This window comes from Macaca mulatta, chromosome 12 (assembly GCF_049350105.2).
Source record: "Macaca mulatta isolate MMU2019108-1 chromosome 12, T2T-MMU8v2.0, whole genome shotgun sequence".
Classification (NCBI taxonomy): domain Eukaryota; kingdom Metazoa; phylum Chordata; class Mammalia; order Primates; family Cercopithecidae; genus Macaca; species Macaca mulatta.
In genome coordinates, this window is record NC_133417.1 from 90,716,777 (window position 1) to 90,738,557 (window position 21,781).

Sequence of the window (21,781 nt, forward strand, 5' to 3'; positions counted from 1 at the left end):
ACCACAGGCTGCCTAAACTGTGCTAATGGTAGAGCCATTTGAACATTGATATTTCCAATGGAGTTATTTTACAATTGTCTTTTGTGAATCTTGTTTTACTATAAGAAATTTTGAATTCCTTTGTATTTCATAATATTTTTATGTCATGATTTTCAGATTTGACATAATTTTTCACTGCAAATTATCTTGTTATATTATAGTTTAGATTTTGCTCTTAATATCTTTGTCAAAAATTATTTGTGTGGGTCTATTTTTGGACTCTCTTCTATTCTTTGACCTATTTGTTTGATTATTGTACCTTTAATAATTCTTTGAATCTGTCGTGCCAGGCTTACACGTTTATTTTTCTATTTCAGTTGTTTTAGTTAATCCCAAGCCCTTTGTATTTCCATATAAATTATAGCATCAGCTTATTAATTTCTACCAAAACGTCTTGCTGAGTTTTTAAATTCGATTTGCGTTAACTCTATAGGTCACTTTGGGCACAATTTACCTCTTGATAATATTGAGTCTTTCAACTCGTGAACGACATATGTCACTCCATTTATTTAAGTCTTCTTAATTTCTCCTAACAGTGCTATGTAGCTTGCAGTGTACTGTTCTTATGTATCTTTTCATAGATTCATCCCTAGGTATTTCATATATTTTATGCTATTGTAATTTATATTTCTGAAATTTCAAACTTTGAATACCTAATGCTAGCATTTAGAAAAACATCTGATTTATTTATATTCATCTTGTATCTTGCATTGTTAAAAATCAATAATCAGTTCTAGTAGTTCCTTTTTCTAGATGCCAATTAATAGTCTACATAGATGATCATTTCTGTGAATAAAAGGAGTGTTATTTCTTCTGATGAGTTCCTTTAATTTTTTTTTTTCTTGCTTGATCACACTGCCTGAAACCTTCAGTATAATGTTGAATAGAAGCAGACATACTAGCTATTTTTGACTGGTGATTTGCTTGTTAGTGACTCTCTTTGCTAGTGATCTCAAAGGGAAAGGATTAAGTCTGTCACCATTAATTATAGGGTTAGCTGTGGGTTTTTTTACAGGTGTCATTCATCAGGTTGAGGAAATTTTCTTATATTTCTAGTTTGCTGAACATTTCTATCAGAAAGGGATGTAAGATTTTGTCAAACATTTTCTTCTGTGGTTTTATTGAATTCATATGTAGGTTTTCTTTTGTGATTCATTGCATAGTAGATAACATAAATTGATTTTTGAATGTTGAATGAATCCTGAACAAAAGATACTTAAAGCAACATACTTGATCTGATTTACATATTGTTGTATTAAGTTTGCCACCATTTTGTTTAGAATTTTGCCCTACAGATGTTAGTGCAAAATGTAGTTTTCTTGCACTGCTCTTCTCTGATTTTGGTATCAGGGTAATGCTGGCCTCATACCATAAATCTCTATGTATTCCATCTTCAGATTTCTGAAACCATTATTTTAGAATTGGTATTGTTTATTTTTTATATATTTTATGGAATTTATCAGTGAAGACATTTGGGTATGAGGCTTATTTGTGGGAAGATACATAACTACATACCTATTCAAAACATTATTTTTAAAAGTTTTGATAGTGTATTCTAGTAATTTTTTCATTTCATTTGAATTGTGGGATTTATTTACAAAGTTGTTTATAACATCCCTTTGTTATCCTTTGCGTATTTCTAGACCCTGGTGATGTCACCCACTCTCCTTGCTTATATGGTAATTTGTAACTTCTTTTTTTCCTTATCAGTCCTGGCTAGAGTTGCTTTTTCTTTTTCTTCTTATTTCTCTTTTTCTGATTTTCTCAAACTGCTAGTTTTTAGTTTTAATGAATTTCTCTGTTTTTTTTCCTATTTTGTTTATTTTTGTTCTGATATTTTTGTTAAATACCTTTCTCTCTTTAGGTGGAAGTTATTAATTCAAGACCTTTCCTCTTTTCTAATACAGAAATTTAGTACTCTAAGTTCTTCCCTAACACTGGTCTATCAAGAGTCTCCATATTTTTTTTTATATACAGTGTTTTTATATTTATTCAATTCAAAATAGTTGAATTTCCCTTTTATTTTTATGTTTGATTCATTAGTTATTTAAAAGTGTGTCATTTAGCTTCTAAATATTTGGAGTGTGTCCAAGATCTTTCTGTTATTGATTTCAAATTTACTTTTATTGTGGTCAGAGAAAACTTTTATTTCCCAAATCTTTTTAAATACATTGAGACTTATTTTATCTTCCCAAACTCTGGTCATTTTTGGTAAAATACAAATGTATACCTGAAAAAAAACTTCTTTCTACTGTTGTTGGGTGAGGTATTTTATAAGTGTTCTCTAGATATCAAGTTCATTGATAGAATTGTTCAAATCTAAATCCTAGCTCAATTTCTGTCTACTTGTTCTCTCAATTATTGAAGGAGTTATTAAATCTCTGACTATATTTTTGGATTTGTCTAGTATCTCAGTTTTTGTTTTATTTGAAGCTCAGTATTAGGTTAAAAAATGGCTAGAATTGTTATGTCTGTTGGTGATTTGATTTTTTTTATTGTTTTGAAAACATTTTATTTTCCTCTGTTATTATTCTTTGTTCTAATATTACAGGTAATATTAACATTGCCACTGCAGCTTTATTCTGATTACTGTTAGCATGGCATATTATTTTCTTGTGTTTCACTTTTAAGACCAAATTTGGGTCTTTATTTTTCTGTGTGTGTGTGTGTATGTGTGTGTGTGTGGCTACTATTCATATAGATGGGCTTTGGTTTCATATCAAATCTGATGACTGCCTATAATTAAGGTGTTTGTAGCATATACATTTAGTGTGATTATTAAAGTGATTAGTTTTATGTCTGTCATCTCATTATTTGTTTTTAATTTGTCTCATCTATGTTCTTTTCTTCATTTTCTGCCTTTTTCTTTGGATTTTTAATGATCCCTTTGTATCTATTTGGTATATTGTTTCTTTGTTTTAAATTTACCAGTTGCTTTAAGGATTATAGTATATGTCTTTAACTTATTAGGTAGATCTTAAAGTGCTTTTATACTATATTATACTATTTCAAATATAGTATAAGAGCCTTACAATATTATGCTTTATTTTTCTCCCTGTGGCCTTTATGCTATTTTGGTCATTCATTTTATTTATATACATATACGTAATAAATCTGACAATACAACATTGCTGAGTTTGTCTAAGCAATCATTTATCTTTTATCATGATGTAAATAAGTCATATATTTGGCCATATACTTAAAATTTTTTATGTTCTTCATTCTTCTATTTTTGTATACCCATATTTTCATCTGCTATCATTTTTTTTTCTGTCTGAAGGACTTTCTTTAACATTGATCCAAGTACAACTTAATTTTGTATGTCTGCAAAATACTTATACCTTTATTTTTGAAAACTTTTTTTTTTTTGAGTGTGTATTGGTTAACATCAACTGGGTGTAGAATTCACCATTGACTATTTTTTATTTTATTTTAGTACTTTAAAGATGCTCTTTCACTTTCTTCTCTACATTGATTTCAAGAGGAAATCTGCTGTTTTTAAACTTTATTTTTCTCTATGTAACATAATTTGTTTTTCTGGTAACTTAAAAAAATTTTTTTTATCCCTAGTTTTGAGAAATTTGATTATTATGACTTGGTGAGATTTTTCTTGTTTTCTATGCATTGGTATTTTGGGCTTCTTGGACCTGTGGATTTATGGTTTTCATCAAATTTAAAACATTTTAGGATATTATTATCTAATATTTATTTTATCTTTTCTCTCCTCTCTTCAGGCATATTAGGCTGCTTGAAGTTGTCCCATATCTTACTGAAATACTTTCATTTATTCACCTGTCTGTGTTTTCTTTTGGATGGTTTCTCTTGCTGAATTCCCATTATCTAATCTTCTGCAATGTCTATGCTGCCATTAATACATCCATGGTATTACTCATTTTACATATTTGGAAATTGCTTTCAGACCTTGTTATATCTTCCATATCTCTTCTTCACTTTGTTTATATACAAATTGCAATTATGTTACTGTATTGTTTCTGTCTTTAATTCCAACATTTGTGTCATTTTTGAGTCAATTTCAATTGATCAATCTACTTCTTTTATAAGTTATATTCCCCTGCTTCTTCACGTGCCTAGTATTCTTTGATTGGATGCCAGACATGAATTTTAGTTTGTATACTGAATATTTTTATGTTCTTATAAATATTCTTTAGCTTTTTTGATGTAGATAATTTATTTGGAAACAATTTGATTGTACAGGTCTTGCCTTTTATGATTTGCTGGTAGGGTGAGAGCCATGTTTTATCTGGCTTTTCCTACTACTTTCCTAGTAGTTATTTCCTACTACTGAGTTAAGATCCATCTTAGTACTCTACTCAATGCCCTATGACTCATGAGGTTTTTTCAGTATAGCTTTCCAGTGAAATATTTCTAGGGGGAATAGGCATGTTTTCTATCCCTAGATAGCTTCCAGTGACTGTTTTCTCCAATCCTTTAGGAAGATCTTTACTGTCGTCTTGGGTGGTTTTTTTTTTTTTTACGTAAGCTAATCCATTTTCTTGCTAAATACTGCAAGAACCCTCTAAGAATCTCTGGGGTTCTTTCTGTATGGATTTATCTTCTTTCTAGTACATTCATTACAGGCCCAGAAATTCACAAAGGCAAGCACATTTTATGTACTATATTATGTTTATCTCTGGTAGACCTGAGTGATATTTGGTTAAACCCTCAGTAATCTTCCAATTGAAGATGATTGAGAAATTACTTAAACTCACCAGGACAGCTATGGATAAGATACGCTGTCTGATCAGAAACTGGATTAGTTCTCTAATGGTATGTAGAGAGGTAAATTGCATACATGTTAAATACATTCTTCGTGTTTGATCACAAATGGAAATTTACCCCTTACTACTCTCTTATTTTTGTAACATTACAAATCAAGACATGACTGATTATCCATTTTCAATATATTGTCACATTTTAAATAATTTGTTTTACGTTTCTTTTTTTTTTTTTTTTTTTGAGGACAAGCTATTCTTTTTAATAAAAGGTTCCGGGACAATTAGATATGACATTTTTTAAAAAAGAAGGCTTGATTAGTACTTCATACTGTGCATATAAATCAATTACACATGGATTGTAGAACTAACTGCAAAAAATAAAACCAGACAACATGTTGAATATAATATAGGAAAATATCTTCATGAGTTTGGGATAGGAAAAGACTTCTTCCCTGGGACCATCTCCACCCCCTACAAAAGAAAAAAAAAAAAAAAACTTTAAAAGATTTGATAAGATTGTCTTTAATAAAATGAATAATTTCTGTTTGTCAAAAAGTCCATTAATAAAGTGAGCATGAGAGCCATAGATGGGAAGAATTTGCTTACAATACAAAGAACTTGTATCTGGGGTAAATAAATCTGTAAGACTAAGAAAGACAACCCAAGACAAAACTGGGCAAGAGACTTGTTCCCATCACATCTAAACACAGGTGCCACAAAGCCACAGTCTTTGTCACCTCTCACTGCTTCTGTAGGTCACAAAGTCGGCAGTGGCCCTGCCAGGCAGCTCCGACGTGGGGTCTGTCCCAAGGCCACCTTCAGATGGTGGCTGGCATTGGGCCCTCTCAGAGGGGTCTTCCCCACTATTCTAGTGCTTGCTATGAAACAGCTGGGCCACCCTGGCATCTCTCTTTATCTCCAAAAGGCACGCACCTGGTCCCGACACACAGAGTGCTGCGCGGAAGCCACACCACATTTCCTATCTACTCACCGAGGCTGCCACAAAGTCTAACCCAGATTCAGGGGACAGCTGTACCCCACCCCTGTGAGAGAATAAGTAAAACCATTGCAGATGACCTTCTGCCACAGGTGATTTACACTCTTCTCCATACAAAGCACACTTGCTTCCAACGCAGCACGGGCCACCGTTCTCCTGGCATTGAGCTCAGGGATGAGATCCCGGAACCCACCGTGTGCGTGCCTGATGACCTCCTGGGGTGTGGTTCCTGGAGGGTGGCACCTCGAGGAGAGTGTCTGTCTGAAGACCTGAGAACTGAAGAGACAAGGTGTCATCACACACCCTCATGCAGTCCTGGGCAGACACAGGTCAGTGTGGTGGGTGCCATCTTTCCAAATGGAGAATTGGAGAGATCGCGGCCACCAGGCCACAGAAACTCAGGAATCCACGTGGGCACCTGCAGTCAAGGCGTTGACAAAGTTTCATTCCTCCTGCCCAAGAAAGCCACTCATGGCTGCAGGCTCTGCCCCCTGGACTCCGGGCTCTGTCCTCTGAGACTTCATTTTCCACAAGAAACAGCCAGCGCATGCCTCCATCTCTTCAGTGGCTACACCTGTCTCTTCAGGGGGCTTCTCTCACCCAGGGGTTTCGAGGTACAAAGGCCTCTTTTGATTTTTTTTTTTTTTTTACTGTTTTTCGTCCTTTTAGTCCACATTGATATAATTTTTTTTTTTTTTTTATGGTAAACAGTGTGGCGATTCCTCAAGGATCTAGAACTAGATGTACCATATGACCCAGCCATCCCATTACTGGGTATATACCCAAAGGATTATAAATCATGCTGCTATAAAGACACATGCACACGTATGTTTATTGCGGCACTATTCACAATAGCAAAGACTTGGAATCAACCCAAATGTCCATCAGTGGCAGACTGGATTAAGAAAATGTGGCACATATACACCATGGAATACTATGCAGCCATAAAAAAGGATGAGTTGGTGTCCTTTGTAGGGACATGGATGCAGCTGGAAACCATCATTCTTAGCAAACTATCACAAGAACAGAAAACCAAACACCGCATGTTCTCACTTATAGGTGGAAACTGAACAATGAGATCACTTGGACTCGGGAAGGGGAACATCACACACCAGGGCCTATCATGGGGAGGGGGGAGGGGGGAGGGATTGCATTGGGAGTTATACCTGATGTAAATGACGAGTTGATGGGTGCTGACGAGTTGATGGGTGCAGCACAGCAACATGGCACAAGTATACATATGTAACAAACCTGCACGTTATGCACATGTACCCTAGAACTTAATAATAATTAAAATATATATATATATATATATATATATAGAACAGAATTATGTTGGCCAGGTGCAGTAGCTCAGGCCTGTAATCCCAGCACTTTGGGAGGCCGAGGCAGGCGGATCACGAGGTCGAGATCAAGACCATCCTATCCAACATGGTGAAAGCCCGCCTCTAATAAAAATACAAAAATTAGCTGCGTGTGGTGGCACGAACCTGTAGGCCCAGCTACTTGGGAGTCTGAGGGAGCGGAATCACTTGAACCTGGGAGGTGGAGGTTGCAGTGAGCTGAAATCGTGCCACTGTACTCCAGCCAGGCAGTAGAGCAAGACTCCATCTCAAAAAAAAAAAAAAAAAAAAAAAAATTGTTTTACATTTCTAAATGGCAAGTTAATATTAACCAGTATATTTTCTTTAATATTGTAGAAACAAGATCTTCTAGAGAAAAAAATGGCTTATCATTTACAAAAAATGCAAGATACTGGCTTTAAAGGAGAAGATATGGGAAAAAATACATCTAAATACAGAAGTCAAGATGGAACACGTGGTGAATGTGAGAACATTAAAAGATGATGTAGCTAAGTAGGAAATGCGTATCTATGTAAAAATCCTTGTGTAATACTCTGTGTACTTACACTTGCTACTCCTTTTGTGCCAGACACTGTTCTAGGTATTTCTATGTTACAGTTCAAGTTAAAAAGTAGGCATATATGTAACAATGATAACAAATTGTAACAATCTCATCAATTGGCTGAGGAGACACACTTGCCTATACTGCATTTGTAACTAACCTCCCTATATTTAAAATAACTACTAAAATGATACAAACTTATATCTAAGATACTGCTATTATATACCAACATGGTGTTCTATTATGTTGCCAACCAGTAAGAATGGGAAGCGATACAGAATTAGGAAAAAAAGAAGGAAGAAATAAATGAAGAAAGAAAAAATGAAGAAAGTTTAAAAGGAGGAATGGCTTTGCTTTGCCCAGCCTCTACCAGCTTCCTTTATTTATAACATTATAAAATTACAATGGGTTTTTGTTTTCTGATACTAGATAAAATTTCATGGCCAGAATGCAAAATGTAGACTTGTTTTAACTATCTTTGACTGTGTAGTATCAGGAAAGAAACTGATTATTTTCCATGCAGCTATCATCATAGTATCTCATCAATCCCATTTCTAGGTCAGAGCTTTCCTGTGTCACTCCAGTAGATTACCAACTAGCCTCTGTTAAGTCTTCTTTTTACCTGCCTCAAATCCATTTTGTACCCTTGCTTGTTACATTTAAAACTCTTTTCTGATGGTTTCTTCCTCTACCCTTAAAACTATTATCGATTAAATGAAGCTCAGGCTGCTTCAGCACGCATTTATCAGCATCTGGAATTCAGTCTTTACCTGACTTTTAAACTTTATTTTACACTACATCCTTGAAGATGGCAGCTATGATCTAGTGGTGATATGCACAGGCTCTGAAACTGGATTGTAGAAGTCCAATCCTGTTTTATCATTTTCTAGCAATGTTATGGCTTGTAAATTACTTAACTTCCCTAAGCCAGTTTTGTTATCTGAAAACAAAGATAATACTCCTAGATAATTCCTATAAAGAGTGTAAAAATTCTAGTATATAGTAAGAACTTAATTTATTTTGTTGTTTAGTCAAATTAGACTACTGATCATTCCTAAAACACATGTTACTTTTCTGACTTCTCTGCCTCTCTGTATCCAATTTTTCTCAATTTAGAGTGATCTGATTACTATCTCCATTTATCAAAATCCTACAGTTACTTAAGCCGCACTGTAAATTACATGCCAAAAAGTCATTGTTGATAACCCTAACTGGAAGGTTATCGCTCAAGTAGTTTGCACCACTTTTAATTCACTTATTACATACTTACCGCTGTCTTAATCGTTTATAATAGTAAACTCCCACCTTTGTATTCAATAGAACATCATTCAAAGCATATACACTAAGTACATGTTTGCTAAATTGATTAATTCGATCTACTTAGTTCATTGAGGCAATGACAGCAATATCATGCCTCATATATGAAATCACTTCAGTAACTATAAAAATTCCTACCTCTTCATTAACTTTCTCATATGGTAGGAAAAATTTAAGTAGCTTAAACATTTGTTATTTAAATACACTGTTGAAGAAGTAGTATGTAAATGAGTTTAGTTTATATTATCAAAGTGATGGAATAGAAAGAATATCTATGGCACAAATTAAATTGAATTATACCACTATTGTAATGTTGTTATCTTCCAACAAGTAGACAACTTTTAGTGGGACAAAGTAAAAGAAAGGTAATATCAGAAGAATTTGCTCAGTGATCAGTGAATGGGGAAACAGATCACTCTCATAGTTTACATCTCTAACAACAGCCCCTTGAGCACACATGCGGTGAGTAACTTTTGCCACCCTAATAGTTAGGAAAGCAAAACTATAATTACATTTATCACAAAGAAGGGAATATATATGTGCATTTGCTTATGCCAGGCAGCAAGGCATATCCAAGAATTACAACAGTCACTGTGGACTACTGAGTCTTCAGCCCAGCCACTATGTTGTTATGCACCCAGATGGATATTGACATGTTTCAATTGAGCCAGGTGCAGATTTCCTTTTCTGCTAGAAAAACATTCTATCCTTCCAAGTGTATCTTTTAATATTAAGGGATAATATGTCAATAATTGTCTTTTCTCCCATTTCATATCTCTCTATCTTCTCCAATTTCTCTCACAATCCCACATACAGACTAGCATATAGTTCAGCTCCTCTTGGGCATAAAAGGATCAGTAGTCTATCTTGGGTAATTCTGTCATCATCATAAGTAAAAATAAATATTTTATTATGTTTCTTTAAGCTTCTCCAAAGAATAAAAAGAAGACTTCTGAAGATATAATATTAGTTTATCCTGCTGGAGACCAGAATAGAGAAACACGTGGTAAGTGAATATTGTGACAAGAAACACTAGATACTAAACAATAATTTGGGGTAAGACAGTTTTTTTTTAACAACTTCTTTCATTTAAATGCAGACAAATCCTCTGTTTTCTTTTTGTCAAATGACTGATTTTGAGTGATGCTTATCAAGAGCTATGTTGCCTTTATTAGTTTTAGAATTTGATAACTAGATAATTGATTTACTGTTTTGAACCTGACATTATATTATTATTTTAGAAAATTAAATGAAGGTTCTGTTACTATTAAATATATAATACAGCATGCCTACCAACTTATAGAAAATATATTTGCTCAAAATAATCTCAGAAAACGCTGAAATATGTCAGAAATTAAGTACATTTACTCTAGATTCACTGTGGCTTTTACTGTAACATCACTTTCTTATCTTTTAACTTATGTCTCTTCATGTTGTTCATTAGAGCTCACTGAAAGACTATAAGCCCAAATTACAATATAAAAATCCTCCAAAAATATATTACCAGAGTATGACTGTTCAAAAGTTGAACAGTATAACTAATCTCCCATTATTAAATTTCAAAGAAAAATTAACATATAAATGTTAAATTTCTTGGCCTTATTGGTTAAAAAATAAAAGAAATACTGTTTAAAATCTTTTCTTCCCGAGTATGCAATTTGCTTAGTTTTCATCAAGAATCAGAAATGTTGGATGTCTTAGCCTAGGATGTCTTTCTGCCTCAGAATCACTGAGGTTCAGTTAATTTAACTCCAAAGTTCATGGGTACCATTTTTAAAGTTCAGCTTTTACAACATACCAAAGGATTATTTACAACTGGCAAATTTATGGCAATACCAGCTCTACATCTTATACTGCATATAGACAACAAACTGAATTATTAATTTCTAAAGCAGTTATCTCAAGCAAAGTGATCCTGTAAAAATCTAGTGTTGAATGCATCCCAGATTGATCTTACTGTTGTCAAAGAATCTCAGTGACATTTCAGGAAAGGATGGTCAATGGAAAATACAGTTTTTAGCCTCACTGCGATACCAGTTTATTGTGACAATTGTCTGGAGAACAGACCTGTAAATTTAATTAAGCATGGTTGGGAGAAATATCCTATTAAAAGATGAAATGTAAAGTAATGTGATTCATATCAGAATTGGGTGGAGCAGGTTATGTATATCTACTCTCCAGCCTCAGTGAAGGGTATGTGAGTCATTGTAGTCTTTTTGTGAATTTTAAAAATACACAGTAGTGCCATCACAGGTCATCATATGTTTTTAGAGGTGCTCCTCTTTCCCATTCACCATAATCAGGTCTTCCTGGTTTCCATTTCATCATTGAGTCATGAGTGTAAACTCTGTGCAGTGTCACATGCTCTATACTCTTATGAGAAATTTGCCCCACGCGGTTTTGGAGCTGGTGATTCTCCAAGCAGAGTTCAAAGTGAATTTCCTGCTCCAGCTTCTTAGCTTGTCTGTGTATTTTTTTCATTCCTAGAAAAGATCTCAAGGCATTTATTTTGGTTTTTAAATTACCCTAAAGCAAAATGGAACATTTTTACAATTACATGTATAAACACATGTGCAGATTTGTGTAACCACTGTCACAATCACATGTAGAACAGTCCAGCATTCCAAAAATCTCCCTCATGTTGTTTATTTGTTTATTTGCAGTCACACCCTCCTTCCTCCAACTAATACTCCCAAATTACCTCTGGTATTATTAGTTATGTTACCTCTGGGATTATTATCAAATAGTAATATGTTCTCCTGACTATAGTTCATTTTCTGTTGGAGAATGTCATATAAATGGAATCATACATTATGTAACTTTATAAAAATATCTTCTTTTACTCAGCATAATACCTCTGAAATTCATTCAAGTTATAGCATGTGTCAATGGTTTGTTCCTTTCCATTGTATGGATGCACCAGAGTTCGTTTTTTTCATTCTTCAATTGAAAGAAATTTGAAATTTTGGATTGTTTCCATGTTTGGGTGATTATGTATAGAATGACTAGAAGTACAGTTAATGTTTGAACATCAAGGGGTGAGAGTTGAAGCACGGACCCACTGCACAGTAAAAAAAATTACATTTAACTTTTGACTCCCCAGAAACTTACTAACAGCCCACCGTTGACCTTACTGAAAACATAAACTGTCGAGTAACACATATTATGTATGTTATCTGTATTATATACTGTAATCTTACAATAAACTATAGTGTTATTAAATTGAAAAAGTCATAGGAAGAGAAAATGTAATGTATTTACTATTTATTAAGTGAAAATGGATCATGGTTTAGGTCTTCATCTTCATTGTCTTCATGTTGTAACACCTCTGGCCAGTGGAAGCGCCTTTGTTATAACTCTAGAGGTATTTTTGGCATAACCCTAGTGGTTGTTGATAGCTTCCTTGCTACCCGAGAAGACAGGAAGATCCTAGCTTATCTTGTACAAATCTAGTTGCTTTGGCAACTTTGGAAATATAAAGTGATCATCAATAGCTGGGCCTATTTCTAAACATTCTCTTCCATTCTACTGATGTATTTATCTGTCTTTATGCAAATACCTCAATTTTCTTCATTATTGTGGCTTTATAATAAGTTTTGAAATTCAGTAGTTTGAGTTATCCAATGTTAGTTGTTATACTAGGTTGACTTGGTTATTCCAGAGCCTTTGCATTTCTATACAGATTTTAAAAACAGCTTGCCAACTTTTACAAAATACCTTGCTGCGATTTTGTTGGGATTCACTTTTCCTTTATTTCTCTCTGTCCAGTACAATGTTGAACAGCAATAGTGATTGTGTATATCTTAATATTGTTCTAAAACATAAGGGAAGCTGATACATATGAATTAGGATATTAGCTCTAGACATTTAAACATAGCCTTTGTTAGAAAAAGACATCCCCTTTTTTCTTAGTTCACTAAGTTTTATCATGAATGGGTGTTGAATTGTATCATATTTTTTCTGTGTCTTTGACATAATCACATGAATCTGCTCCTTTTTTCTCTTTATATTATATATTACTTTGATTTTTGAATGAATCAAATTACTTTTGATTTTCTTCATTCCTTGGATAAACCCTACTTATTCATAATGCATTATCTTTATTACATATTATAATATGTAATATTATTAACATAATATTTTAACATACTTATATTTATTAAAATTATATTATGCATAAATATATATTCACATATATTTATATTACTTTATAGTATATGATATATAAGATATTTATAATTATAGTTATAAAAATTATAATTTACTATATTATATAATTAGGATTACTATAATATTAACCTAATGGTCAGTATATTATTAATAATATTGTTATATATTATATTATATATTATTCACGATATTTATTATTTGTTTTGTTTGTAATTTTTGCATGTTTGCTCATGGGGGAGTTGAACAAATTTTTAATTTATTATAATGCCTTGTAATGATATTTTGTATCAAAGTGATTCTGATGTCAAAGTATAAGATAGAAAATGTTCACTCTTCTTCAATTTCCTGGGGGAGTTTGTGTAGAATTAGCATAATTTCTTGCTTAAATATTTAGCACAATTCACAGGTGAAGTCTCTTGAGTCTGGAGCTTTTTTGTGGAAAAGTTTAAATCTCGTATTCAATTTCTTTGCTACAGGACTCTTCATATTATCTATTTATTTGTGATGAGACATGATCATTTGGATTTTTCAGATAATTTGTTCCTTGTATATATTTTCAAATTTATTGGCATACATTTTTCATGTAGTTCTTTATTATTTCATTTAGTAATTATTTGTAGATTCTATTTTGCTGATTTGTGGCCTTATTTGTTTTCAGCTTATTATTTACTAAATATCTTAATGAGCCAGTTTTTTATTTCATTCTTTCTCTCTTTTTTTGTTTTTTAAAAATTTTACTTTGATCTTCATTTTTCTGCTTACTAAGTTTTGGCAAGGATGTGAAAGAACTGAAACTCTGATGCACTGCTGATTGATATGTAAAATGGTACAACCACTTTGAAAAACTGGTTTGGCTTTTTATTTAAGTTAAACCTGTTTTTACCATGTGACCAGTCATTCAGCTACTAGGTATTTACCCAGTAAAAATGAAAAAAATGTGTTCACACACGACCTGTACGTGAAAGTTCATAGAAATTTATTATTTATAAATTTTATTTATAATAAAATAAAATTTATATTTATTTATAATAAAATAATACAAACAAGTAAAATAAATAAATATTTTATTTATTTATAAAAACTGGAAACAATCCAAATGTCCATCAACAGGTAAGTGGATAAAAAATTATAGCATAGCCATACAATAGAATTCTTCTCAGAAATAAAAAAGAAAAACAATACCACTGATATATGCAACAATGTTGTGATAAGTGAAAGCAGCCAGGGAAATATGAAATTCTAGAAAGTGCAAACTAATCTAGAGTTAGTGGTATATATCAGTGTTATTGGAGTATGAGAACAGAGAAATGGATAGATTACAAAGTTTCATGAGAAAACTTCCACGGATAATAGAAATGTTATCTTGAATGCAGTGATGGTTTCACGGTTGGATACGTATTTCAAAGTCAACTAGATAATTAAATAAGTACAATTTATTGTACTTTGATTGTACTTCCCTAAAGTTGCTAAAAAAACAACTATAGAGTTTCTCTCTCTTTTTTTACTTTTAGGACATACAGCAAATGCTGCTCATCAAAATAGTTCAAATAATTTTACGAAAAAAAACTCAACTTCTGTTGTTTATCAGGCAGATGTACAGGATAATGGTATAAATCAAAAGGTATACAATTATGCTTTACAGTTTGGTGTTGTATTTATTAATTTATCTACTTAACTTTTATTTCTATGAACTCTCTCCTTCAGCAGCATAGTACTGATTGTTCAGGGATATTGAGTTTTATTCATGAAACCTGATCCATTTTCCTGGCTTTAAAGTGTTGAGTTAGCTTCGTGCTAAATGCACTATGGATTTTAGCAGAAAATAACCCAGACAAATATTTGGCAGTAATATTAATAATGACAGCTTGCATTTATTGATCATATACTATTGACCAGGTGTTGTACTAAGCTAGAATGAAGGAAAACAATAATTGGGTAATGTAAGATAAATACAAGAAGTTGGGTAATACAAGATAAAAAGAAGAATAAGACATAATTGCTCCTCTAAAAGACTCATTGCCTAGTGAGGCAACAGACACAGAAAAATACTATTCCAATAAAATTATCCTGGAATGATGAATTTTAGTTTGATTCTAAACAGTGTTTTTAATAAGCATTACACTGGTTTGGACTGGGTGTGAATCGATTAGATTGGATTTTTCTGAGACAAACTGAATGAGTCTAAAGTTTTTAGAACCAACCATACATGTATTACCATGCCTTTAGGCAAAATAGGGAAGATTGGGGAAGTAGGTTTATACATTACTACATATTGAACTCAATTTTGGACTAGTTAAATTTGAGATTATATGAAAGATATCCTAGGAGGTTGACGATATGTATTGTACCTAAACAGTTTTTATGAGTTACAAGATAAAAGAGGGAAAACATCTGTGTTCGTTGGTTAATTGATAGAAGGCAGAGTCTTTTTGGAAGTACAGTTACTAATGTAATTTTTTCTCTTTAATGTGGTACCATGTAGAGAGATGGGATGGTATCTAAAAACTCAATTATTTTCGATGATAAAGGTAAGAAAATACACAATAGTTATAATTTTTCTGTTATTAAGTATGCAGTTACAGTTTTATTATATATTTTAAGTTGTTTTATCTGACTATAAAATATGCTTATTCTAAAAAATTAAGGCTGATATAAATTTTTTATGAATAACAGATATTGTAATTAGCCCATATATTTGAGTGATTGCTGGATGAGTGTGCCTTTTGGAATTTGCAAAGTGTGGAAAAGATAGGGTCCCTGCTGTGGCCATTTGTACTTACAGATAAAGATGCTGGCATACTGGCTTCAGGAGACTAGAATACAGAGAACTGTCCCCAAGATTGTTTCCATATTTCACTGCCATTAATTTCTAACAAATGATACATTTTGTTTCCCATTTCTCTTTAAATGAAATATTCATTACCCAATATCTGTGTGCCTTGTTATGTTTATGCAAGTCACTAAATATACTCACATGCATATCTGACATATGCATATGGAAAACATGAGACATCTTCCTCCAGTGGCTAAGGATCACCTCAAATTTAATACGAAGCTCAATAATCATCCTTTTCCTGACCCTTTTATTTCACCCAGGCACAAAATCTAAGTTGCCTTGGACTCTTCCTCTTATATTTTGCACCTGAAAGTTCACACTTTCTGTCTACTCTACTTCCTTAATTTATTTTGATCTTCACTTTTTTCCATTTCCGTTGCTCCTACCCTTGTTTTCTCCATTCTTCACTATTGCAGTAACCTTCCTCCAATTTTATCTTCCTCTTGTTAACCCACTATACATTTTTCTATGAAACAATCTTCCTAAATCACAGCTTTGTTTATTTCACTATCCAAATGATTTTTCATTGCCTAATTACTGAAATGCAAACAGTTAATTCTAGCAGTGGGCTGTGGTTATAGCAGAAGATTAAGCTGGCATAAAGCATTACATAAGGATTTCAGGCTTGTCTTTGAAGGCAATGGGAACCACTGGAAATTTGTAGGCAGTAAACATCAAAAAAGTCATGTTATTTTTGGAGAATTTCCTTGACTCAAATAAATCCCTGATTGTGTCAATTCTAGTCACTGTGGCAGCTGAGCAGGGAGAATGTTGGAGTAATGCCGTAATTAATATTAACCCTTGTCCCAGCAGTATCAGCTTCTCATATTTAAAGTTATCTCTTCTTTCTCTAGGAGGTATAAATATTTCAGGCCAAGGTTCAATTATTTCAGCTCAGATATCACCCACAAGAAATTTTTCCAGAGTTTCACAGGCATTTTTGGATCCTTCAAAAGAAGAGGTATGTAACAGTTCTTTTACCTCAAATACAAACACAATAAAAGGGATATGATCTTATGGTCATAACTGGTATAAAATGTCATGATTTATGTAACCATACAAAACAACTTTATTCCCTGAAATTAGTCGTACAGTAATAACATTTTAATAGCCCTTGAACGGTCTGCTTAAATGTAAGCTACAAGATGTTAGTTCATGGTACATATCTGCAGCTTTTAGAGGAGGTATAAAGTTGGACTTCGTTGACTGGGCTTGTACAGTAATGATTTAGTACTTTTTGACCAGAGATCAGTTACCTGCTGTTTGAGAGATACCAGCAAAGATTCTGGGTATAGGTTTTGTACATGAAATAGATTTTCTCTGTGGGTTGCCAACTTGTTATAGGAATCAAATATGTATCCTTTGTTTAATTATTAGTATAGTACTAACTAGCTCAACTGCCCTAGGGAGTTAATGTGGTTTGAAATAGATTTCAATAAACTAGAAATTTACTAAATTATTTTTAAAAGAATTCTTCATAACTAGGGTAGAAAGTGACATCATTTTCCATCTCCTAGAATGCATAATAATTGGGACACTAAATTATGTATAACTCCTAAAATGTAGTATGTTTACCACAATGGGCTTTTCTGTAGTGAAGTTTTATAATAAACATTTGACAAATGTACATCAGGCTTAGTTCACTGTTTTACTATATCAATAGCCACATTAAATATGCTAAGAGTCACAAAACTTTTAACAGCTTTGACATTGGGCATCATATTGGCCAAAATATTATAAAGACTATGCCCTTAACTTAAAAAAAACTCCTTTAAAAACAGTATCTAAATTTTATTACTGGCCTTTTTAGGGTAACATGTGCACTAATGACATTGCCATCCATATTAAATCTTAGATTACCATCAGTATTAAATCTTAGATGTGTTAGATGAAAGTACAACTATATGCTAAATCCCAAAGTCTCAGCAAATTACCAAATGTGTAGGTGGTTTTAAGTACAACTTTTGATACAACTATGAGCTTTGAATTCTATAAATAATACCTGTAATATAATACATGTTAATAACATATTAATACATATTATACATATAGTACATATTAATACCTATTAATAACATAATAAAAACGTGCATTTCTTATAAATTGACATTAAAGAGAAATTCTCAAAATCTTAAATTTCTGTACTATAAATATAGAAATAATAGTTGATGTTTGAGTCCTAAAAATTTTTTTTATGGATCTATTTGTTTTGCTGTTGTGAATTATGTAGAAGGAGACAAATGCTGATTGGGATGGAAGACCAACCAAGAGATCAAGCTATCTCTGCGAATCAGGTAAATATCAGCAGTAATTATTGAGTAAATCTTGCATTCTATTTGTTCTTTCAACTAACATTTATTGAGTTTTTGCTTCATGTTAGATATGGTGCTAGGTTTTAACCATTCAAGGAAAAATGGCACAATTTTTGCTCAGGGCTCTTACAGTATACTTAGAAAGATGGTCATGGCCCAGTGTGATAAGACCAACAAAGGAAGTGGGTATGTGTATAAGCTGGGAAAGTTATGAGAAAGAGAATGCATAGGCCTATCTAGGGTAATCACAGAAGCCTTTATAATTTAGAAAGACTGTGTTGAGACATGAAGGATCAGAAGGAATTTCCTATTTTCTTTTTGTTATTTTTATTGTTAGTACTAATGTTAACAACCAAAATTTGAAAAAAAAATTGAAGTCATTGTACTCATATCCTTATACTTACTGTTTTCTGCTTTTACAGCAGCTTCTCTCCCACACCACGACTTTATTAAGGTATAGTGGATAATTTAAAATTGTATATATTGACGGTACAGATGGTCCCTAACTTGTAATGGTTCAATTTAGGGTTTTTCAACTTTACTGTCTGTTTATTGGGGTATTAAATGCATTCTCAGCTTACAATATTTTTGACTCACAATTGGCTAATCAAGAGGTAACACCATCCTAAGACAAAGAGAATCATATACAACTTGACATGTGTATATACAGTGAAATATTCACCACAAGCAAGCTAATTAACATATCCTCACTTCATATAGTTACTATTTGTGTGTGGTGGTGGAAGAACACTTACGAGCTACTATCTTAGTTTTTAGTGACACAATATTGTTAACTATAGTCACATTGTTGTACATTAGATCTTCCACACTTATTTATCTTATGTATCCTCCTCCCCATAACTCCTGGTAACCACCATTCTATTCCCTGTTCCTATGACCCTGACATTTTTATATTACACATATAAATCATGCCGTTTTTGTCTTTCTGCATTTGGCTTATTCCACTTAGCATGATGTTCTCCAAGTTCTTTGATGTTGTCACAAATGGCAGGATTTCCTTTGTCTGAAAGGCTAAATAGTGTTGTATCTTTCTATCTGTCTGTCTGTGTATCTGTGTTTATTTATATATCTACTTAGACAGACAGATAGATCTGTCTCTTGGTATATATCAGATCTTCTTTATCCCCTCATCTGTTGATATACATTTGTTTCTATATATTAGCTATTGTGAATAATGCTGCAGTAAACACAGGAGTGCAGATATCTCTTCAACATACTGATTTCATTTCCTTTGGATATGTACCCAGAAGTCGAATTGCTAGATCATAAGGTAATTGTTGAGGAACCTTCATACTGTTTTCCACAATGTCTGTACAAATTTATGTTTCTACCAACAATATGCAAGGATTTGTTTTTCTTCATAATCTTGCCAACGCTTGTTGTCTTTTACATTTTTGATAATAGACATTCTAAGAGATGTGAAGTGGTATATCATTGTGGTTTTGATTGTATTTCCCTGAGATTAGTCATGTTGAGCGTCCTTTCATATACTTTTTGTTTATTTCCATGCCTTTGTTTGATAAATGTATTTAAGTCTGTTCATGTATTTTGCTCATTATTTTTAATATATATTATTTTACTATTGAGTTGTTTCAGTTTTTTATATACTTGGGATAACAACGCCTTATCAGATATGTGGTTTACAGATATTTTATACAATTCTGTAGGTTGCTTTCTCACTCTGTTGATTGTTTTACAGCAATGCAAAAACTTTTACATTTGATGCAATCTCGTTTTTCTATTTTTGCTTTTATTGCCTATGCTTTTAGTGCCATATCCAAACATTTATTGCCTAGATCAACATCAAGAAGATTTTTTGTTTTCTCTTATAGTTTTATGCCTTAAGGCCTTACATTTATATCTTTAATTCATTTTTTGTTGTTTTTTGTATATGATGTGAGGTAAGGGTCCAATTTAATTCTTCTGCCTGTGAACATACCGTTTTCTCAACAATATTTATTGAAAAAAATTATCTTTCCCTATTGTTTCATTTTTATGTTATTTTTAATTGGCATACAGTTGTTTTCTATGTTTATGTTGTTTTATTTTATTTTTAATGGGCAAATAGTTATTTTCTTTATTAAGAAAATCTTTTATTTTAGGCTGAGTGGTACATGTGCAGGTTTGTTTTACAGATAAACTTAGGTCATGAGGGTTTGTTGTACAGATCATTTCATCACCCTGGTACTAAGCCTAGTACTAGTACTCAATCATTATTTTTTCTGATCCTCTCCCTCCTCCCACCCTCTACCACAGTGTGGCCTCAGTGTCCTTGTTCCCCTCTTTGTGTCCATGTGTTCTCATCATTTAGTTTCCACTTATAAGTGATAACATGTGGATTTTGTTTTCTGTTCCTGTGTTAGTTTGCTAAGGAAAATGGCCTCCAGCTCCATCCATGTTCCTGCAAAAGACATGATTTAATTCTTTTCTGTGGCTGCATAGTATTCCATGGTGTATATGTGCCATATTTTAAAAAATCTAGTCTACCATTAATGAACATTTAGGCTGATTCCATGCCTTTGCTATTGTGAGTAATGTGCTGCAATGAACATACACATGCATGTGTCTTTATGATAGAATGGTGTATGTTCCTTTGGATATATAGCCAGTAATGGGATTGCAGGGTCAAATAGTAGTTTTGTTTTTAGCTCTTTGATGAATCATCACACTACTTTCCACAGTGATTGAATTAATTTACAATCCCACCAACAATGTATAAATGTTCCCTTTTCTCTGCAACCTTGCCAGCATCTGTTATTTTTTCTTTTTAATACTAACCATCCTGACTGGTGCAAGATGGTATCTCATTGTGATTTTGATTTGCATTTATCTAATGATCAGTGATATTGAGCTTTTAAAATATGCTGCTGACTGCATGTTTATCTTCTTTTGAAAAGTGTCTGTTCATATCCTTTGCCCTCTTTTTAATGGGATCGGTTTTTTTTTTCTTGTAAATTTGTTTAAGTTACTTACAAATGCTGAATATTAGACTCTTGCCACATGCATAGTTTGCAAATATTTTTTCCCATTTTGTAGGTTGTTTGTTTACTGTGCTACTAGTTTCTTTTGCTGTGCAGAAGCTCTTTAGTTTCAGTAGACCCCATTTGTCAATTTTTGCCTTTGTTGCAATTGGTTTTGGCATCTTCCTCATGAAACCTTCGCCAGTTCCTGTGTTCAGAATGGTATTGCCTCCATTGTCTTCCATGGTTTTAATAAATCGGGTTTTACATTTCAGTCTTTAATCCATCTTGTGCTGATTTCTGTATAGGAGGGACCCAGTTTCGATCTGCATACGGCTAGCCAGTTATTCCAGAACCATTTATTGAATAGGGAATCCTTTCCCCATTGCTTGTTTTTGTCAGCTTTGTTGAAGATCAGATGGTTGCAGGCCTATGTATCTATTTTTGTACCAATACCATGCTGATTTGGTTACTGTAGACCTGTAGTA

General features: G+C 32.8%; 1 protein-coding gene across 1 annotated transcript in view; it reads left to right on the top strand.

The window, feature by feature from the left end:
- FSIP2 (fibrous sheath interacting protein 2) overlaps nt 1-21,781 on the top strand; it is a 97,956-nt gene that overhangs the window by 9,940 nt on the left and 66,235 nt on the right. The window contains exons 8-13 of the mRNA XM_077957301.1: nt 7,473-7,593; nt 9,920-10,000; nt 14,676-14,785; nt 15,647-15,692; nt 16,855-16,961; nt 18,231-18,294. Of these exons, the coding sequence (XP_077813427.1) occupies nt 7,473-7,593; nt 9,920-10,000; nt 14,676-14,785; nt 15,647-15,692; nt 16,855-16,961; nt 18,231-18,294 (529 nt within the window). The remainder of the gene's footprint in view (nt 1-7,472; nt 7,594-9,919; nt 10,001-14,675; nt 14,786-15,646; nt 15,693-16,854; nt 16,962-18,230; nt 18,295-21,781) is intronic.